This window comes from Mauremys mutica, chromosome 15 (genome assembly GCF_020497125.1).
Source record: "Mauremys mutica isolate MM-2020 ecotype Southern chromosome 15, ASM2049712v1, whole genome shotgun sequence".
Classification (NCBI taxonomy): Eukaryota; Metazoa; Chordata; order Testudines; family Geoemydidae; genus Mauremys; species Mauremys mutica.
The window spans coordinates 27,026,117-27,047,180 of NC_059086.1; the positions used below are offsets into that span (position 1 = coordinate 27,026,117).

Genomic DNA, 21,064 nt, shown 5'->3' on the forward strand with positions numbered 1-21,064 from the left:
TCAGGTATCTAGGTCCTCATTTATAGCCTCAAGCTAAGAATCAGACCCAAGTGCTAGGTGCTGGTCAGCAGGTTAGTTGTTTCCCAGCACCTGCCTGATCAGCTTCCCTCCATAACCACACCGATTGCTCCCTGTCCCCGCCTCCAGGCTCTCAAAGGGGCAATCTGCCCTGTTATAGAGCATGAGGAGCTAGTCATCCAGTACCCTAGTGTGATTAGAGGGGCTGTAGCAGACACCAGCTAACACCCATCTTGTGTGTTACCTGCTAGGCTGTTGATCCATAAGCGTTGAAGATCATTTTCTTCCATGTTATCAATGATTCAGAAACAGACAATCCCATTTTGGACATAGAGTAACCCTCCCCCTCTGCCCACTCCAACCTTCCCAGATAGGCTGTACCCATGGATTCAGCATTCCCACTCCAGGTGTCAGGAACACCAACTAGACAAGGTAGGCTCACACATGAGCCATCCCAATTCCTGTTTGTTGCCCAGGCACCTAGCACTAGTGGCTAGGCAATGAAAGCCTTTCTTCTCTGAATAGTCCTTCATTCATTCTGCCCTCAGCAGCTCCATAAGACAAAGCCCTGTAGCGGGTGATGGCGAGACACTGGGTCCTGCCGCGGAGGAAGGGGAGCTGGACTAAAGGGCCTCTCGAGGTCCCGTGCAGCCTGGGATGACTCCCCCTTTCCCGTTACACCCGCTGCAAGGGGCGCAGGACGGGCAAAGGGCAGCAGCGACAGGTCCCAGACCAGCGCCTGGTTTCCTGCCCGCAGCCTGTTTCCGCAGCGTTCACACGAGCCCTCCAGCGGGGCGGGGACTGCAAATCCCATCCGGGAGCAGCCGGCAGCACCTGGCGCCGAGGGCCGGACCCCGGCCAAGCACCGCCCCGCTCTCCCGGCCGGATTCCCCCAGGCCGAGCTGCGCAGCCGGGCTCCGCCCTCCCCGCTCGCAGCGCGGTGCAGACGCCAGCTCCGGCCGTGGGGCCGCCGGGAAGCCGCGGAGGGGGCGCAGGGAAGGGTTAAGCCGCCTCTCCAGCTGAGTGACAGCGATGGTGGCCAGTCCGCGCCGTGCGGAGGGGGGATTAACCCTGCGTTCGCCGGGGGGAGTTCCTGTCTGCCTGTCCCTGCTAGGGAAGGAGCCACTGCGTTTCTTTGTGTCGGGCGCCCCGCGCTCCCAGCCCCTGCGGAAACCGGGGGTAGGCGAGGGGCAGTGGAGGGCAGTGGGGGCTGGGGGGAGCGCGGGGGGGAAGGGGCCAGTGGGTGTTTGGGGAAGTCGAGGCAGGGGCTCTTTTCCCTTTTGTGTTGTGGGTCCTGCTCCCGTCACAGAGGAGAATCCCCATGAACTGTTGTGTTGCAGGTTCCCCGGTGTTTCCAAGAGGGGCCCGAAGGAGGAAAGCAGGTTTGAGAAGCGGGGCTTAGACCCTAGCTGGGAAAAGGCCGAACCCCAAAGCAGAGAGCGGCTGCAGAGCAGGCGGCCCAACAGCCCCTGCACCTCCAGGTCCAGGCTCGGCTGCAGCAGGTGGGGCCCACGAAAGCGAAAATGGAAAAGCGAGATCCCGTGGAACCGGGACCGGGGAAGGAATCCGAGCGGGCTGCAAAAGATCCCATTGTGGCACCCCCCATAACAGTAACTCCCAGATGGTCCCGGATTAGACTACACCAGGTCAGGACGGAGCCACAAGAAGGGATGTCCCAGCGACGGCAGGTGCTGCAGGCGCGACAGACCTCTCCTGAAATTGTGTCAGCTCCAGACCCTGCCTTGGGAAACCCTCAGCTGCCGGAGCTCGAGCCGGAGGATGACATTGAGGTCTATCTGGCTTCCTTCGAGCGAGTGGCTGAAGCCTGCCACTGGCCCAGAAGAGAGTGGGTGACCCGACTCCTGCCATCCCTCACTGGAAAAGCCCAACAGGCCATTAGCAGCCTGGATGCCCGAGAGGCCCGAGACTACGGGAAGGTGAAGGCAGCCATCCTGCGAGGCTGCAACATCAGCACAGAGATGCAGCGCCTTCACTTCAGGCAGTTCCGCTACCAGGAGGCCAAAGGGCCCCGAGAGGTCTGCAGCCGCCTGCGGGAACTCTCCCATCGATGGCTGAAGCCGGAGATCCGCACCAAGGAGCAGATCATGGAGCTGCTGATCCTGGAGCAGTTCCTGACCATCCTGCCTGAGGAAATCCAGAGCTGGGTCTGGGTACGTCACCCGGAAACTTGCGCCCAGGCTGTGTCCCTGGCAGAGGATTTCCAGCTGGGACAGCGAGAGGCTGGAGTGTGGGAGCAACAGGTGAGAGCAGGTGCAGGGGAATGTCCATTGGGCTCTGCAGGGAATTTGACGGGGCAGGTTTGGGCACTGGGTGAACATAGAAATTCTCAAGGCGGGACATGAGTGGGGCTTATTCTGCGTAATCCTGCTCTCAGCCCTGGGGTCTGGGCTGTCTGGGGCTTAGGGCTCAGCTGGGTCCCCAGCTGCAGGGATTTCCAGAGCTCCCTGCTGTGTATGCTCTGCTCTGCAGGTCCTGGTGTCCTCTGGTTTGTAAATGGCACTGCTTCTTTAGTATGCAAGGTCCCTCATTACCCTTCAGCAGCCCTTCTTGGGGATGATGGTGACAGGATGACGACCTCCTCAGCACTTGGCCTGGTAGAGATGCCTCAGCAGCACACTGCAAGCAGAATTGGTCACTGGTTTGAAATGTGCTATTAGAGAAGCATTTGTTGCTTGGGGCTAGATGCTGCACACTTGGCATGTGAGCCAGGGAAGGGGCAGTTTCAAATCACACTAAATGACCCCATCTGAAGCCTAAGGGCAGGTACCCAGCTTTGCCCAGACAAAGGTTCAGTGGACGTTTTGTGCCCAGGGAATTTTCAAAGTTGGTCTTGACTGAGCCCAAGTTGACCAAATGCCCAGGAACGTTGAATGGGGGGGCTCAGGACTGAGTGGACTTGGCCACTAAGTATACATCACCATATGCACTTGCCATGTACTAATGACAGCTAAATGCCAATTTTCAATCAGCATACAAGCATGCTGTAATCAGACCCTGATGGTGAGGTCGAGGGTGCAGGACTCTCACTTGGACCAGACCCCAGAACTTCTGCCCTCATTGTACCCCCCGGAGGAAGGGGTGTGGTGCCTCCCCCAAGCCATTGGTGGTGTCTGCAGGGCCCAGCACTGAAGGAAATTCTCCACTGCTGAGAATTCCTGCACACCATGGTGTCCCTCAGGATAGTTGTGGGTCTGTCACCCTGCAGATCACACCCATCTGGAAGCCCCCTAGGCTCGCAGGCCGTGGAACGTTACGTGTCTGTCGCGTCCCCAGTGGCAGGGATGTACAGTACTGGGCAGTGTTCAGTACCTACCCTGACTGGCAGGGATCCTCTTGGTCAGCCTCATTGGCTCATCACTTTGGGGGTGAGCCTTCCCATGTGTATGCCTGTACTTTGGTGTGGAAGACCCTCCAAGTCCTATTGACCCTGGTAGGGGTTGGGGGAGCCTTCACCCTGGGGGTGGACCTCTTTGCTAATGGGGCCTTTTAGATATGACTCTTCCCCCTCCCCCGTAATTCTCAGGCCCTGGTTCCACAGTGACCCATGTGGTTCCTTCTCAGGTCACAGTGCGTGTGAAGGTCGAGGAAGTGACCCCAGAGGAGGTGGAGACCCCTGAAGCATTATGGGAATCTCAGAGTTCCCAGCTGGAGCCACCACAGCCCAATACCACGTGGGGATCCCAGGAGGAGGTAGGACGGAGCAAGTACAAGTTGCCACGTGCCCCTGAAGAGGAGACGGAAGCTCTACAGGAAACTGGTAATAAGCCATGTAGGCTGGTTAGGGGTGCCTTTCTGAGGAAAGGGTGTGTGGAGGGGACGGCGTGGAGGTGAGATTTGGGGGAACCGAGTGTCTCAGAGAATTTATAGTGAGGTGTGGACCCATCAATCTGTAGGTTAATGCACAGCAAGATTGGCGTCTGCGGAACAGGCCAGATAATGGTGGTAGGTCAATCTTGGTGGCAATTGTGGGCTTCATAGCTAACAGGAACCTTAGAGACCTTGGAAGGTGGGGAACTATGCGAGGCGTTCACAGGTGGGATCAGAGTTTCAGAGGAAGAGTCTATGTGGAGGCTGATGTCTCGTGTAACATATGGCGTTATGGCTACAATGTGGATTGCACTCTGACTGCTCCCTAATCACGTGGCTGCCTCCTTCTGCCATCTCTTGTCTCCTGTTCAGGATCCTACCAAGGAAGTGCCTTCTCCTCCTGACCTACATCCCTAGGCCTTCCCGTGCATCCTGACTGATTCCTAAAAGGAGCCTCTTCCTCCCATCCATCCTCTAGGTGCTAATATGGGGAGTGAGGGCAGAATTGGCACCTCCTAAATTGCTCCCCAGAATGTAAAGGGGATTCATATCCCTGATGGTCTCCTCAACAGAGGCACCGTGGTTATTTTCTTACTCTTCCAGCAGATAAATGAGAATGAGGAGAATCCTCAGCAGAAAGGGCCTGAGATAGTGAGTTCATGGGATGTTATCCCAGAGGGAGCCTGGTGTCCATCCCTGGAGCAGCCTCTCTGGGGGTAGCAAGGGTGGGGCTGTAGTACAGAGAGGGCTCAGGCATGTTTCTCACTGTCTAACTTGACCCAGGGGCTCTGTGCAGATACTTTTGGGTGGGACTGTTCACCTCTACAGAAAAGTTCTGTCCAGCAGGTGGGTGCTCCCTGGCTTGGCTTATAACAGTTGTGGACCCTTTCCCAGCCTTTCTTATAGCCTCTACTGCTGACTTGCCTCCTGTGCATCAAGTCAGGTGGTAGGTTTCCCTCCTCTGGTGGTGGTATTTTCTCTGTTCACCTTCCCCTCCACCTGTGTCTCTCCCACTCAAGGCATCCTTTGAGGAGCAGTTACTCCTTCTGGGCATGATGACAGGGCAGTTTTCTGGGCTCCTTCCAGGTTTTCTTCAGCAGATGTGTTCAGCTGTTCCTCCACAATCTAGCAAAGGTGTTAAGTCCCACCCAAGAGATCCCTATTAGTAGGAGGGGTCCCACCCCCAGCTATCCCTGACAGTTCTCGGGCAGCTCTAGGACTGTCCTGCTCACTCTCATGCACCCAGCGTAAACTCCTGTGATGCACTAACTGTTGTAAGGGTTGATCTGCAGAGCTGTTCTAATCATGGCTTGGGCAGTGCCATATCCAGCAAGGCTGGTAACAGCCAAGTGGCTAACAGAGAAGATGGTCCCACTGATTCCTGCTGTGCCAGGCTTTTCCATTCCCACCCTGGCTGGCCCGTAGGGGCTGGGGGAACAATCTGATGCTTCTCTGCCAGCCTCACTGCTTCTTGTCTACTGGGAGGCTGATGCCCTTTGCTGGTCTCAGCATGTGCAGCCATCGTTCTAGTCAGATGCCTCCCCAGCCTTTCCCTTGTGTCATTCACCTGGCTGCATTCAGTATCTCTACAGCCACGTCTGTCTATTATCTGTCTCACACAGACTGTCAACAGGGACCCATGCCCCTGCACGTAGTTTCCTTTGGACACAACTTCCTGGGACTGATGGCTGCTGTACTAGTGTCCTCAGAGGCAATCAGTCCATCACCTCTGGTAGTGCTAGGTTCCAGGGCCTTAGCAGAGAGGGCTGAGTCCAGGCTGCATGGCTGTTCCTCATGGCCAGTGCTGAGTCCTTGCCATCCATTCACCCAGTGTCCTCTCCTCCCTGGAATTTTGGGATGTTTTGGCAGGGGGAGTGTAGGAACCACAATTCACCCCCTCTCTGGGCTTAGTGCTACATTGGAAATGTCTCTTGAGACACTGATGTAAGTGACACAATAGTGAAGTACTGTCTGGAGCATGTGATCCAGGATGGCACAGAGCATTACTGTACTGATGGGATGGGGCATCCTGGGCACTTGCTGCCAGGATAAAAGTGATTCCTCCTGACAACAGCAGGATCTCAAATAAATTCTCTTTTCCAACCAGCAGGTGCCAGGATCCTGAGCAGAGCGGAGGAGCGGCCCAATTTGGGAGAGCAAGAAAACTTGGATCTGGCCCGAACATCGCAAGGCGGATCAGGAGAGAGTGTCGCCCGCAGACTTGAGCAGGAAGAAGCCTGCAAGAGGCAGAAGAGAAACTCAGCTGGGAATGAGCGAATTCCGCCAAGGGTGTTCCCACAGCTCCCTACTCAAGGGACACCTGGGGCCGTAAGAGACCTTAAAAGCCAGGAGAGCAGCGTTCACATGATGGAGAAACCCCACAGATGTCGAGATTGTGGGGAAAGGTTCTGGGAGAAGCAGGAACTCATGGCCCATGGGAGAGTCCATGAGAAGGACAGACCCTATCCCTGTCCTGAATGTGGGAAGAGCTTCAACAGACTGACCCATCTCCGAACCCACCAGAGAACCCACACGGGAGTGAAACCTTACTCCTGTGGGGAGTGTGGGAAAAGCTTCGGCCACCTCTCCACACTGACCACGCACCAGAGACTGCACACAGGGGAGAGACCCTACTCCTGTGCTGAGTGCGGGAAAACCTTCACCAACCCCTCGGACCTCAACAAGCACCAGCGCTCCCACACAGGCGAGCGGCCCTACCCCTGCGCCGAGTGCGGAAAGCGCTTCAGCCAGCAATCCAATCTGACAATGCACCAAAGAAGCCACACCGAGGACAGACCATACCCCTGCACTGAGTGCGGGAAGAGCTTCAAGTACCTTGCTGATCTCACTGTGCATGAGCGCTCCCACACGGGCGAGAGGCCCTTCCCCTGCCCTGAGTGCGGGAAAAGCTTCAGTAACAAATCCTCTCTGGCTCGTCACCAGAGAATCCACGCTAGAGCCGCAGCCAGAAACAAGTGAGACCTGCTGGCCAAGAGCACCACTCCAGCTGTGTGTGTATAATAACGTGAAGTAGAGGAATGGAAACAGTTAGTGAAGGAACTTGGAGAAATCAGCCCCCTTCTCCCAGTACCAATTCCATCCCTCCCTCACAGACCCCATGAGGTGGATTAAGAACCATGAGAACAGAGGGTTGCTTCACCTTATGCTCTGAGGAGTCCCAGCCCCTGAAATGAGCAGGAACTGCTCCCTTACCTACTCTACTTAGCAATTGAGCAGCCTGTCTCTCATGTCCACATGAACATCAGTTAATCTGCTCTGGTTTCCCTGTAGCTTCTCTAAGGGCTGGGCTGGGGCCTATTACAGGCTCTGTATTTCTGCTGTTTTGGGGTGGGTGTTTGCAATACCTAGGGATTTGCCCAGGCTGTGAGCAGGTCACTCGAGATAGGGAAGGGATTTCTCCCAGGGGTTGGGAGGCCCACGATCTCTCAGCTTCATGAGGAAAAAGAACCAAAGAATTCCTCAAGGGCTGCTGCTTATGTCAAACTCACGAGGTGACATCAGACCCAGCACTGCTGGGAACTGTGGATCCAGGGGGAGGTGTTTGGCCACATCTGTGTCAACCAGCTTTGCCGCTGTGGCCTGCACAACCACCCTCTTCACACTCCAGACTTTCCAAGCCCTTCAGTGTCCCTCTGTAACTATGCCCAAAGTCTGCCGCATCATCCCATCTCCTGAGAGGAGCTTCCTGCTATTTCCTGTCCCAAACTAAGCATTTATGTTTGCTATGTAATTAATTGTGTGTGTTTATTCATTGCCTCATTAGTTTGCTGCTCCTGCCTTGCTCGCTGCCATGTTAACTCTTTATTTACTGCTCTGTCTCTGCAATGTGGTTGTTTTTTTTTGTCCATACTGTGTGACTGTTCAGCTGCCCATCAGTACAACTGTTGCTTTAACTGTTTCTTCTGAGAGTTTGAGCATGTAGCCTTGATCCTGCAATGAGCTCTCCACAAGCAAGATCAGGGCCTTTATTTTTATTGACTGACCTACCTCGTCTGCTGCTTTTCTGAATTGCTGGTATTTTTTAGTTGAATCGTGTGAACAGTCATTGTAATTAAGTGAATAGTGTTCATTAGCAGTTATTGCTCTTACATACTTAATTCTTATTAGTCACTTGACATGGTCTAACTGCATTATTATGTCCCTTAATTAGCTATCCTGTGTCATTTGCCCTTTTGTCATTTTTGTTTCTTGTTAGCTGCAGTCCTGACTTCCCAATCACTATAATGAGGGGTTTATCAGACCCCTGGGGGGTTTGTTTGTCGAATGGTAAGGGAGAGAGGCAGAAATTGGGACAACTGGGGAGGGGAGAACTCAGACACTTATAGGGGAGACTGAGATGTGCATTGGGACACTGGGCACCATGAGGATCAGGCGTGTAGCCTGATCTGAATCCTATGTGCTGAACTAGGTCACCCTATTGCAAACAAGATATTGCAGAACTAGAGGAGGTTCAGAGAACAATGAAGGGAATAATCAAGGCCTGGAAGAACTCTCCTATGAAGAGAGATGGATAAGAGGGGGGTTGTTTCCCTTAGCCAGGAGATGAATAAGAGTGGGCAAGATAATAGCATATAAAATAACAGGAATAAAGATAGATAGATCAGGACATTCTCTGTTCTCCTTGTCTCATAACACGTAAACCTGAGGATCCTGAATGAAACTAAAGGGGGGCAAATTAGCCTAATAGACTTTAAGGCCAATAGGGACTATCATTGAGTCTGTCCTACTGCCCATCACAGGCCACAGAACCTCACCCAACCACTCCTGTAATAGGCCCCTAACCTCTGGCTGAGTTACTGAAGTCCTCAGATCTTGACTCAAAGACTTCAAGTTACAGGGAAGCTACCGTTTACTCTAGTTTATACCCCCAAGTGACCCATGCTGTAGAGGAAGATGAAAAACCACCAGGAACTCTGCTAATATTCCTTCCCTACCCCAGATATGGAGATCAGTTGGATCCTGTGAATGTAGGTGTGACCCACCAGCCGGACACCTGAGAAAGAATTCTCTGTACTAACTCAGAACCGTCCCCATCTAGTTTCCCATCTCTGGCCATTTGATATATTTGCTGCTAGCAGTCTCAGATGGGCAACCTCATAATACCATCTCCTCCATAAACTTAACAAGCTCAGTCTTGAAACCAGTTAGGTTTTTTACCCCCACTCCTCCCTTTGGAAGGCTGTTCCAGAACTTCACTCCTCTGATGGTTAGAAACCTTCATCTAATTTGAAGCCTAAACTTGCTGAGGGCCAATACATCCATTTGTTCTTGTGTCAGCATTGGCCCTTAACTTAAATATCTCCTCTCCCTCACTGGTGTATATCCCTCTGATGCATTTATAGAGAGCAATCATATGTCCCCTCAGCCTTTGTCTGGTTAGACTAAACAAGCTAAGATCATTAAAACAACAAGGTATCCAGTGGCACCTTAAAGATTAAGATTTATTTGGGCATAAGCTTTCGTGGGTAAAAAACCTCACTTCTTCAGATGCATGGAGTGAAAGTTACAGATAATGCCTGCATTTGTAACTTTCACTCATGCATCTGAAAAAGTGAGGTTTTTTACCCACGAAAGCTTCTTCCCAAATAAATCTGTTAGTCTTTAAGGTGCCACTGGATGCCTTGTTGTTTTTGTGGATACAGGCTAACACGGCTACGCCCTGATACTTAAGATCATTAAGTTTCCTCTCCTAAGGTTGGTTCTTCTTTCTTCTGATCATCCTAATAGCCTGTTCCAGTTTGAATTCATCTTAAACGTGGGAGACCAGAACTGCACACAGTATTCCAGCTGAGGTCTCACCAGTGCCTTGTATAATAGTAATAACACTTCCATAGCTCTATTGGAAATACCTCATCTGATGCATCCTAGGATTGCATTAGCCTTTTTCACAGTTTTATCACATTGATGGCTCAGGCATTCTGTGATCAACCAATACATTCAGGTCTTTCTCTTCTTCTGTCACTTCCAATGGATAAGGTGCCCACTTCATAGCAAAAATTCTTATTAGTATCTAAGTGCATGACTGTGCACTATTAAATTTCATCCCATTTCTATTACTCCAGTGTTCAAGGTCATCCAGATCTTCATGTATGATATTCTTCCTCCATACCGGCAATACCTCCCAACTTTGTGTCATCTGCAACTGTTATTAGCACACTCACACTGAAAAATAATAAAAGGAAATACTTTTTCACACAGCATGTAATTTAGACGGAGGAACTCATTGCCACAGGAAGTCCACGAGGTCAAAAACTTAGCAAGATTAAAAAAGGATTGGATACGTATGTGGATATTCTTATATCCAGTTACAATAATTATTACATACAAAATTATGGTGATGATATTACACCTCATGCTTCTGGGTTTAAACCAGTCTCTATTTGTAGGCAATCAGGATAAGACTTTATGTGGGAGTGGATTGTCCTATATTTGCTACTGCAGGGGGTTCTTACACCAGCCTCTGAAGCATTTGATGCTAGCCACAGTCAGACAGGATACAGGACTAGATGGACCTTAGGTCTGATCCAGTCTGGCAAGTCCTATATTCCTACGATTTCCATATCATGGGATAAAGGGACAGCTTCTCCACCCCCAGCCATCTATCTCCTACCTTTTTGTCTGCAGTCCAGGTGGAACTACACAGTGGGGAAAAGAGACCTAACACTCCAGAAAAGACGTTACAGTATTTGAGAATTTACAGTAAGAAGGAGGCAATTGGTGTCGCTTACCTTAAAATGTTACCAGTGTAAGAACCAGGGTAGCCAGAATGGATGCTAGCCCAGCATCTTTGCATCTGCACGGAGTGCTTGGAAGAGATAGTTACCCTTTGGAGCAGGCATCTTGCTGTTCCCATGCAGACATCACATGTCCTGGAGTGTTGGGCTCCCTGAACCAGCAAAGTAAAACCAGACTTGGAACTTCAAGGTAGTTAGTGAGTCTTGTGCATTGTGACTGGATGCCTGGCTTCCTGCAGCCCAGCTGTTCTCAGTGTGGATGAATGTGTGACTTGGCAAGTTAGGTCATAACTCACTCCTGGTGCACCTGCTCTCTGGGAAGGAACAGGGGTAGCTGTAATGGAGACAAGACTCAGGAATTGCCACTGCCATCGACCCCTGACTAACAGGCTAGCCAGTGGCCAAATCCTCAGAAAGGACTCTGACAGCTGCTGCTGAGGAGTCGGTGTTGGAAACATGCATGTTGCAGGAAAGCAGCCCTGAGATGTCAAAATGGAATGGCAGACTGTCCTTTTCCAAGGACTTTGTGAGTTGCCAAAAGAAGAGCAAAAGGGCCATGAATAAGGACTGGAGGGGGACAAGACCTGCTTTGTAGACTTCATAGGAGGAGTGAGAGAGACTCCAGTGAAAGTGGAGGAAGAGGAGCCAGGTCTAGGTCAGTTTTTGCCATCTCCAAGAACTCATAAATATTCCTAATCCCAGTGTGGCTCTGAGCCAAGATGGGCTGGATCCCAAATCCTACACTCCCACTGCCCAGGGAATAGATGACACCGAGGCCTGTCTGACATAGGGTATATCTACACTTCACCTGGGATGTAACTCGCAGCTCGAGGAGATGCTCTGAGCCAGCATACTAAAAATAGAGTGTAGTTGGAGTGGCAGGAGGGATTAGCTGCCCACATATACCGGTCCAACAAGATGCCTGGCACGTTCTCAGGACAGCTAGCCCCCACACCGCCATGGCTACACTCTATTTTAGCACACCAGCTCAATCAGAGCTAATGTGGCTAGGGCTCCTTGACTGGGAAATTACACCCTCTGCTCAAAACGTAGATGGACATAAAGTGCAAGCAGGTGGCAAGGACGGGCACATGGGGCTGGCCACGGGGAGCTCACCTCTCCCTGGAAAGGCCCTGGAGCCTTACACTACTGGGGAAGATATCAGAAGGAAGTAGGAGGGTCCAGGGAACAGCAGAGATCCCAGGCCTCAGCCTCAGCTCTAGAAATCCCCCTTCCAAACCGCTGTGGCAGCCTGCCTGCTGGCTGCTCAGAGAGGCTCTGCCCCTAGTTTAGGGGTTCTCAAACGGGGGGTTGTGACCCCTCAGGGGGCTGCAAGGTTATTACATGGGTGGTCGCAGCTGTCAGCCTCCACTCCCAAACCCTGCTTTGCCTCCAGCATTTATAATAGTGTTAAATATTTTTAAAGGTGTTTTTAATTTATAAAGGGCAGTTGCACACAGGCTTGCTGTGTGAAAGAGGTCACTAATGCAAAAGTTTGCGAACCACCACCTTAGCTCGTCTTCCTCCTTTTTCTTCGTTTCCCGCTCAGCCCTCTGACCACTGAGCCACAGCCATCTTCCCTGAGAAGTTTGGCTTCAGTCTCCTTGAAAACAATGGGAGTTGGCACGGGCAGTCACCTATACCAGGGGCAGCCTCACTGCCGCACACAAAGGCTGCAGGAAAATGGGGGCTATCTTGACTGAGGCCAACTTGGCTTTAGATCAGCTGGAAATAATGGGAGACGATGGCTATTTTGAATAGGGGAATAGTCACAGACTTGATGCCAAGAACTACACGATGGTGAGAAACTCAAAAAATCCCCCACCAAATACTGCCTGGCAACTCTGCCTGCCCCTCCTGCAGGGCTGTGAGAACACAGCACCTGCTGGATAGAATATGAACAGGGCACTTGGGGATGGCAAAAAGAGGTGGCTGTTTCACTGTGGGATGCCAAGCTACCACAACCCCAGACCCACAGGTCCTGCCCCATATGCCCCAAAGGCTCATCCCTGTGAGACACCTGATTCTCCCTGAGAAGTCTCCAATGAGATGCAACACCCAGCATGAGCTTTCTCTACATTAGAGCCCCAAGCATCTGCTCCCCTCTTGAAACACCTGTCAGCTGAGACCTCTATTATCTCCCAATCTTCTTGGTGAGGCCCCCACTACCACTGTGCAATCTCTGTTATCCAATCAAGTGCACAATGCTTTAGCAATAAAGGATTCCATGCCTCAATTTAATTCCCTAAGCCAACCTGTCCCTCCATATTCTCAGCCAGGAAACTGATAATTTGCATCTATAGGGATCAGGGGCTGCCCCTCCAGTGTGTAAAGTATGGGGGGCACTGAGGGACTTCCCTCCCCACTATCCCCTCAGTGCCCCCCATACCTTACACAGTGGAGGGGCAGCCCCTGATCCCTATAGATACAAATTATCAGTTTCCTGGAGCGCTCACAGCTCCTTTTAAGGACACTGGGCAGTTAGTACTATGGTCCTAGGGTGACCAGATGTCCCAGTTTTATAGGGATATTTCCTATTTTTGGGTCTTTTTCTTATATAGGCTCCTATTACCTCCCACCCTCTGTCCTGATTTTTCACATTTGCTGTCTGGTCACCCTATGTGGTCCCAGGAGTCTGGGACATATACTCAGGACTGGGCTGCAATCACTGAGGCTGGGAGCTCTGAGACTGCCATAATGCTCCAGGCGGTGCTATCTCCTCTAAGGTCAATTCCTTGCCCTTCAACCACACTGGGAACAAATATGGCCACAGACCCAGGTCTTGAGAATTACCAGAGGAGAACAACATCTAAACAGCAAAGAGAAAGGATGAATTTCAGCCTAGCTATGCCAGGTCTACACACAATGGAACAACTCTGTGAAAGGAGGCAGAAGAAAAGGCCCTGGCTTGATGGAGGCTGGGTAATGGGAAAGGAAGAACTGCAATAAACGTAAGATACACTCAGCTCCCAAATCACCTACATATTGCCCAGACCGGTAACCCCCTCTACTGCCCCATACAGTACAGAATCCTGCCCCCAGGCCCTGTATGATCCTCCTATACATCCCACCTACCTGGCCTGTAATTTCAGCTACTCAGAAGACCAAGGCCCTGTTCTGCCCCCTCTGCCCCACATACCCTTCCCGATGGGGGTGGATTTTTACCCTGTTGCTTTTGTTCAGTGTGTCTCATCCCAGTGAGGAGCGTGTGAGGACTCAGGGGAGCTGAGGAAGGGGCTCGAGAGGCCAGAGGGCCTGAGATGGGTTCACACCGGCAGGTTCCTGAGAACTAAGGGGTGTGCGGGGCAGGGTGTCTGGCGGGGGGCAGCCCGAGGAAGATGCTGGGGGGAAGTGGCCCCTCTGGATCCCTTGACTGGTGATCCTGGAAGGGAGCTGGCCCTGGGCGGGGGTCTCCGCTCTCTGCGGGCAGCCCCTGCCCGGGAGCCCCAGCCCCAGCCCGCTGCAGAGGGGCAGCCCCGGATGGGGGGGGGGCGGCAGCTCTGGCCCGTTGCCCCCTGCCCGGCTCTAGGGACTGAGCCCCCGAGGCGGCCGAGCAGGGGCCGGGGCCGGGGCCGGGCTGTGAGTGACTGACAGCGATCGAGGCCAATCCTCGCGCTGGGGATTAACCCTGCGCTGGCCGGGGCGGAAGCTCTTTGTCTGGGGAACCGGCCCGGCCTCCCCCTGCGTCCGGGCGGGGCGGCGAGGTGAGGCGGGGGACGGCCGGGACCGGGGGTTCCGGGTGGGGGAGGGGCCCGTCTGCGCTGGGGGGCAGGGAGCTGGGGATATGGGCGGGGGGGAGGGTGTGGCTGTGCTGGGGGGCAGGGAGCTGGAGGGGGGCAGGGAGCTGGGGATATGGGATCTGGCTGTGCTGGGGGGCAGGGACTGGGGGAGGGGTCTGGCTATGCTGGGGGGGCAGGGACCTGGGGATATGGGCGGGGGGGAGGGTGTGGCTGTGCTGGGGGGCAGGGAGCTGGGGATATGGGCGGGCGGAGGTGTCTGGCTGTGCTGGGGGGCCAGGAAGCTGGAGGGGGGCAGGGAGCTGGGGATATGGGATCTGGCTGTGCTGGGGGGAGGGGTCTGGCTGTGCTGGGGGGGGCAGGGAGCTGGGGATATGGGCGGGGGGGAGGGTGTGGCTGTGCTGGGGGGCAGGGAGCTGGGGATATGGGCGGGGGGGAGGGTGTGGCTGTGCTGGGGGGCAGGGAGCTGGGGATATGGGTCAGGCTGGATGGGGGTTAGGGACTCAGGGAGGGGCCTTCCTGTGCTGGGAGCGGGGCAGGGAGCTGAAATGACCATTATTGCCAGTTCTCAGGAGCTTATCACAAGACCCTGGATATGTGATGATGTTCTTAGAGCTTCAGCTCAGTCCCTGCATTGGTTAAAATGAATGAAGTAGTAAGTTCCTAGCTCTCAAGGCTGCAGAGAAAAGCTTGGAAACCTGAATCCTACAGGGTGCAAAACAGAACCCAACATTTATCATTGTAAATCTTATGGTGATAAAGCTAAACTTGTGAATTTTGAGTGCTTAGTTATCAGTACCGGATTAGGGGTCAGCAGGGGACTAGTCTGTGCTGAAGGGGACCAGGCTGTTTGGGTGAATCAGGCCTGGGTGTCTCTTTTCCCTTCTGTTTACTGGGGTCCTTGTTACACAGTGAAATCCCTAGTCAGTGTTTTGCTGCAGGAGCCTGGACCATTCCAGCAGGAACAAGGGAGAGATGCAGGTTTGAAAACTAAAGCACTTACCTCAGCTGGGATAAGGCTGTTTTCACAAGACACAAAATGGCTGCAAAGCACAGTGGTCGGAAGCCCCTGGGGCTGCAGATCCAGGGTCCACTACAACAAATGGTGCTAACGCATGTCAAAGTGGAAACAGAAAATCCAGCAGGGCCCAAACCAGGGAAGGAATTGGAGAGAGAAGGGAAAGACGCTGCTGTGATGCCACCCATCTCAGCATGTCCCCCATTGTCCCGGACAGGACGACAAAAATCCAGCTCTGAGCAACAGGAGAAGATCCCCCAGCATTGGGAAAATCAAAATCAGGACATGCTGCGAGCCCCATGGACCTCTTCTGAGGCTGTACCGGCATCAGCCCGGGCCTGGGGAAACCCAGAACTGCCTGAGCTCACACCAGAGGATGACATTGAGGTCTATCTAGCTTCCTTCGAGCGAGTGGCTGAAGCCTGCCACTGGCCCAGAAGAGAGTGGGTGACTCGACTCCTGCCATCTCTCACTGGAAAAGCCCAACAGGCCATTAGCAGCCTGAATGCCAGAGACGCCCAAGACTACGGGAAGGTGAAGACAGCCATCCTGCGAGGCTGCAACATCAGCACGGAGATGCAGCGCCTTCACTTCAGGCAGTTCCGCTACCAGGAGGCCAAAGGGCCCCAGGAGGTCTGCAGCCGCCTGCGGGAACTCTCCCATCGATGGCTGAAGCCGGAGATCCGCACCAAGGAGCAGATCATGGAGCTGCTGATCCTGGAGCAGTTCCTGACCATCCTGCCTGAGGAAATCCAGAGCTGGATCTGGGTACGTCACCCGGAAACTTGCGCCCAGGCTGTTTCCCTGGCAGAGGATTTCCAGCTGGGACAGCGAGAGGCTGGAGTGTGGGAGCAGCAGGTGAGAGCAGGTTCAGGGGAATGTCCAGGGGGCTGCCTCCTTTGGGCTCTGCAAGGAATTTGACGGGGCAGGTTTTGGTGCTGGATGAACACAGGGAATTCTCAAGGCGGGACGTGAGTTGGGCTTGTTCTGTGTAATCCTGCTCTCAGCACTGGGGTCTGGGCTGTCCAGGACGCAGGACTCAGCTGGGTCCCCAGTTGCAGAGATTTCCAGAGCTCCCTGCTCTGTGACGCTCTGCTCTGCAGATCCTGGTGTTCTCTCTTTGTAAATGTTGCCATCTCCCACCTGTCCCCTTCACTCAGTACCTCTCAGCAGGCCCATTGTGAGCAACTGTGGCTGCTGTTACAGTGCACTCAGTGCCTCACCAAGGCTTGGATCAGTAGTGAAGCCCCAGTCAGATTGGGGAAGGTGAGAGGGAGAATTGGTTACTGTATTTGAACATGCTGGTCAGTGGGTTATTTTGGATGTTGCAGCTGTGGAAAGGGGGCAAGGAAGAAGCCATTTTTACTCAATAAGAGCAACATTATTAAAAGCCTGAGTGGGTATAAATATGCATCCACGTGCACCTGGGAGCTCTAGTGAGAGCTGGATGCCCTGGGATTTTCAAAGTGAGGGTAGGACTCTGCCTGAATGCCCAGGAAACATGTGTGGGTGTGCAAGGCTGAGAAGAAAAGCTTGTGGTGTTCTAGTTGGTAACAAAGCCTGAAATGTAGATGTGATCTACAAGATTCAGAGTAGCAGCCGTGTTAGTCTGTATCCTCAAAAAGAACAGGAGTACTTGTGGCACCTTAGAGACTAACAAATTATGCTCAAATACATTTGTTAGTCTCTAAGGTGCCACAAGTACTCCTGTTCTTTTTGCGGATCTACAAGCCCCTACTGCAGGGTGGCCAGATCCACAGGACAGGTGATTCAGACAGCAGTCAAGGGGGCAAGGTGGGACCCTGCCAATTTGAATGCTTTGGAAGCCCTCCAGGCACATTGACAGTGGAGTGCCTGATGCCTGTAATGTCCTGCTCAGTCCTTTACAAGGCTGCAGTTGCAATGCTGGCCCTGACTGGCTGGGACAGGACATAGCTCCAATAAATTAACCTCTGTGGCTTCCCCTTCAGCTCATCAGAGGGATAAGTCTGTACTTTAGTGAGGCAGGTCCTCCAAGTCCCCTTGACCCTGTTAGGGGCTAGGAGCCTCTGGGTATTGCTTTGCCAGCATGGCCTTTTAGATACAGTACAGCTCTTCCCCGTGATTCTCAGGCCCTGGCTTCAAAGTGATGTGCCTGTATGGGGTTCATTCCTAGGTCACAGTGCACGTAAAGGTTGAGGAAATGGAGACACCTGAAGCATTATGGGAATCTCAGAACTCCCAGCTGGAGCAACTGCAGCCCAGTCACAAGTGCGTCTCCCCAGAGGAGGTTGGACAAGACAAGTCCAAGTTGCCTTGTGCCGAGGAGAATCAAACACTACAGGAAACTGGTAATGAGCCACGTACAGGGAATAAGGGGTGTTCTTCTCACCAAGGGGGGTGGGGGGCAAGGGAAGGGGGCACAGATGATAGTAACAAGGGAACCTCTAAGTCAGAGGGTCTGTGGAGGGTAACTCAGTGGCTTTGGAGAACTGTAATGATGTACAGAGCCTTCCATCTACAGGTAAGCAAGAGTGATGCCTGAAAAAGAGAGGGGGCTGCATAGTGAGTGGCAGTAGGTGCTCATTAAGGGAATTTGGGGTAGGTATTGTGGGTCACAGTTCATCATCCCTGGGCCAGGAAAGCTTCAGTGCCTTAGCAGTGAGTGAGGTGGGGTTGGCCATGAAAGGAACACCTGTGCAGACCCTAGTCCTTGCCACCCGCTCCCACGATGTTGAACTGTCCTCTGTGTCCTTCCTGGCATTCTGGGAGCTGTAGCAGTGGGAATGCAGGAGCCCTCTGAATTCACTGCCAAACTCAGGGACAAGAATATCTGCATGTGCTGGTGTAGTGTATGATATAGTAAAAATAAAGCCTGGAGAATGAGCCCCAGCACGGGGCATTGTGGTGCAAATAGGCTGAGAAATCCTGAGAGGAAGAAACTGTCCTGGGCAGCAGCAGGTTTGGCAGTGGATTCTGACACGGTTTAGCAAAAGGGCACGTACACAGGATAGCTAATCCTTTAAGTGGATTTCTGTAAAACGCCAAGCATGATTGTCACCCTCTGATCACCTTAGGAAGAGCAGGAAAAGCAGTTGCCTGGAATGGAGGGGTGTACCAAATAGATTAGCTAGTCCTGCTTCTGTGGGGACTGATCTGCAGAGAAACAGACTACTTGGGGCGAGCTGAAGGGAGCGAGAGAAGCCAGGAGCAGAGAGCCGGCTAAAAGGGAAGGGGACAGAAAGATTTAAGGGGATATTCAGCTAGGAGAAGAGGTAAAGAGACAAGTACAGGAGAGGCACAGAGTGAAGGTAAAGGAGGTGAGCCGAGAGGGCAGGAGTGAGAGAAGGGAGGCTGCCGGCAAAGAAGCCTGTATTGAGTGGCTGGTATGGGTCTTAGCAAGGTGATAGGGGCTGAATGGGGGGAGGAGAAGGCTGTAAAAACCTTCTGGTGGGGTCTGAGGGGAAAAAGGAAGGGAATGAAGAATGGGATGTGGGCCTTTCTGACTTTTCCCCCTCCACAGCTCCCTTCAGCCCTATTTCTGTGTGGCTGACTCGGGATCCTCTTGGGGTATCTCCAGTGGGGAGGATGTGAGGCTGCCACAGTCATGGCCATGAGATGAGTGACTTTCCTTTACAACAGCAGCACATGAAATGGATTCTTCTTTCCATCCAGGTGCTGGGATCCTGAGCAGAACTGAGGAGCAGCCTTGTGACGAAGGCCCTGAAAACGTGCTGCTGCCCAGCGTACCAGAAAGGGGATCAGGGGAGAGTGTTACCCACAAATGTGAGCAGGGAGAAGCCTGCAAGAGGCAGAAGAGGAGCCCAGCACTTGAGACAGATCCCCCAGGGGAATGTGAGAGCAGATTTAGGAGACTAACCCAGCTCCCTGCACCGGGGAGACCACGGACCACAGGAGACTATCACTGTCAAAGCAATTTTCTCAGGACAGAGAAACCCCACAGAGGTAGAGACTGTGGGGAAAGGTTCGGGGACAAGCAGAAGCTTACAGAGCATGGAAAAGTCCACAGGAGTGAGAGGCCCCATCCTTGTGCTGACTGTGGGAAGAGCTTCAACCGCCTAGCTCATCTCAAGACACACCAGAGAACCCACACAGGAGAGAAACCCTATTTCTGTGCAGAGTGTGGGAAACGCTTCGGCCACCTCTCCACACTGACCACTCACCAGAGACTGCACACAGGGGAGAGACCTTACTCCTGTGCTGAGTGCGGGAAAACCTTCACTCACCCCTCAGACTTGAATAAGCACCAGCGCTCCCACACAGGTGAGCGACCCTACCCCTGCGCTGAGTGCGGGAAGCGCTTCAGCCAGCTCTCCAACCTGACTAAACACCAAAGAAGCCACACTGAGGAGCGGCCTTACCCATGCACTGAGTGTGGGAAGAGCTTCAAATACCTCGCTGATCTCACTGTGCACGAGCGCTCTCACACGGGCGAGCGGCCCTTCCCATGCCCTGAGTGCGGGAAGAGCTTCAGTAACAAATCCTCTCTGGCCCGTCACCAGAGAATCCACGCCAGAGCCGCAGCCAGAAACAAGTGAGACCATGTTTAGACTATAGACTAAGCAAGAGCTCCCCTCCCGTTAGCCTGTATATGTGATTGGAGCAGAACATGAGCCACTACTACACAGCCTGAGGGAAGTCAGCCCTCCACCCTCCCTTATGCCATCATCACCCCCTCACATCCTACAGGAGAATGAGGGAGGCTTAAGTGGAGTCCCAGTGCCTGAAACCTCCAGAAGATATTCTGTTCTTACCTGCTTTTACTAATAGCACCTAGCTCTTGTATATCTCTCTCCATATGTTGAAGTGCTGCAGAAAGGCGGTAAGGTGATAGGAGAGCCCTGGTTTCCTTTCTGCTGCTCTGGGGCAGGTGTGTATTTGTAGTATCCATAAGCAAAGCAGGCCAGCCAGAGGAGAAAGGATTTTTGTTTTCCAAGGCCCCAACATCTGAGATCTATCAACTCCACAGGAGAAATGGTCCTGCTTCCCAACAGCACTCTGCTAGCAGCACCTCTCACTGCCTGGCCCCTGCAATGCCTGATTTGTAACTCAGGCCTGGTCTACACTATGCGTTTAAACTGAATTTAGCAGCATTAAACCGATTTAACCCTGCACCCATCCACACAATGAGGCCCTTTATATCGATATAAAGGGCTCTTTAAACCGATTTCTGTACTCCTCCCTGACGAGAGGAGTAGCGTTGAAATCAGTATTGCCATGTCAGATTAGGGTTAGTGTGGCCGCAAATCAACGGTATTGGCCTCCAGGCGGTATCCCACAGTGCACCACTGTGACCGCTCTGGAAAGCAATCTAAACTCGGATGCACTGGCCAGGTAGACAGGAAAAGCCCCGCGAAGTTTTGAATTTCATTTCCTGTTTGCCCAGCGTGGAGCTCTGATCAGCATGGGTGGCAATGCAGTCCCAAATCCAAAAAGAGCTCCAGCATGGACCGTACGGGAGATACTGGATCTGATTGCTGAATGGGGAGACAAATCTGTTCCATCAGAGCTCCGTTACAGAAGATGAAATGACAAAGCATTTGAAAAAATCTCCAGGCTATGATAGACAGAGGCCACAGCAGGGATTCAGCACAGTGCTGCGTGAGAAGCGTAATGGAAAGCCAAAGAATCAAATGGATGCTCATGGAGGGATGGAGGGGGTACTGAGGACTCCAGCTATCCCACAGTCCCTGCAATCTCCGGAAAGC

At 52.8% G+C, this 21,064-nt stretch overlaps 1 protein-coding gene across 1 annotated transcript; it reads left to right on the forward strand.

The window, feature by feature from the left end:
- The first annotated feature begins 1,038 nt into the window (after window positions 1–1,038).
- Window positions 1,039–20,517, forward strand: LOC123350596. Its single transcript, XM_044989244.1, has 7 exons — window positions 1,039–1,197; window positions 1,359–2,279; window positions 3,601–3,796; window positions 5,954–6,821; window positions 15,335–16,214; window positions 17,512–17,686; window positions 19,011–20,517. The coding sequence occupies exons 2-7, from the start codon at window positions 1,542–1,544 to the stop codon at window positions 19,892–19,894; spliced, it is 3,741 nt and encodes a 1,246-aa protein (XP_044845179.1). The 5' UTR covers window positions 1,039–1,197; window positions 1,359–1,541; the 3' UTR covers window positions 19,895–20,517.
- Window positions 20,518–21,064: the final 547 nt, after the last annotated feature.

Coding starts and splice junctions, on each gene's coding strand:
- LOC123350596 (XM_044989244.1), top strand. CDS start 1,542: ATGGAAAAGCGAGATCCCGTGGAACCGGGACCGGGGAAGGAATCCGAG. Junction 2,280..3,600: donor CTGGAGTGTGGGAGCAACAG/GTGAGAGCAGGT, acceptor GTTCCTTCTCAG/GTCACAGTGCGTGTGAAGGT. Junction 6,822..15,334: donor AGAGCCGCAGCCAGAAACAA/GTGAGACCTGCT, acceptor TGAAAACTAAAG/CACTTACCTCAGCTGGGATA.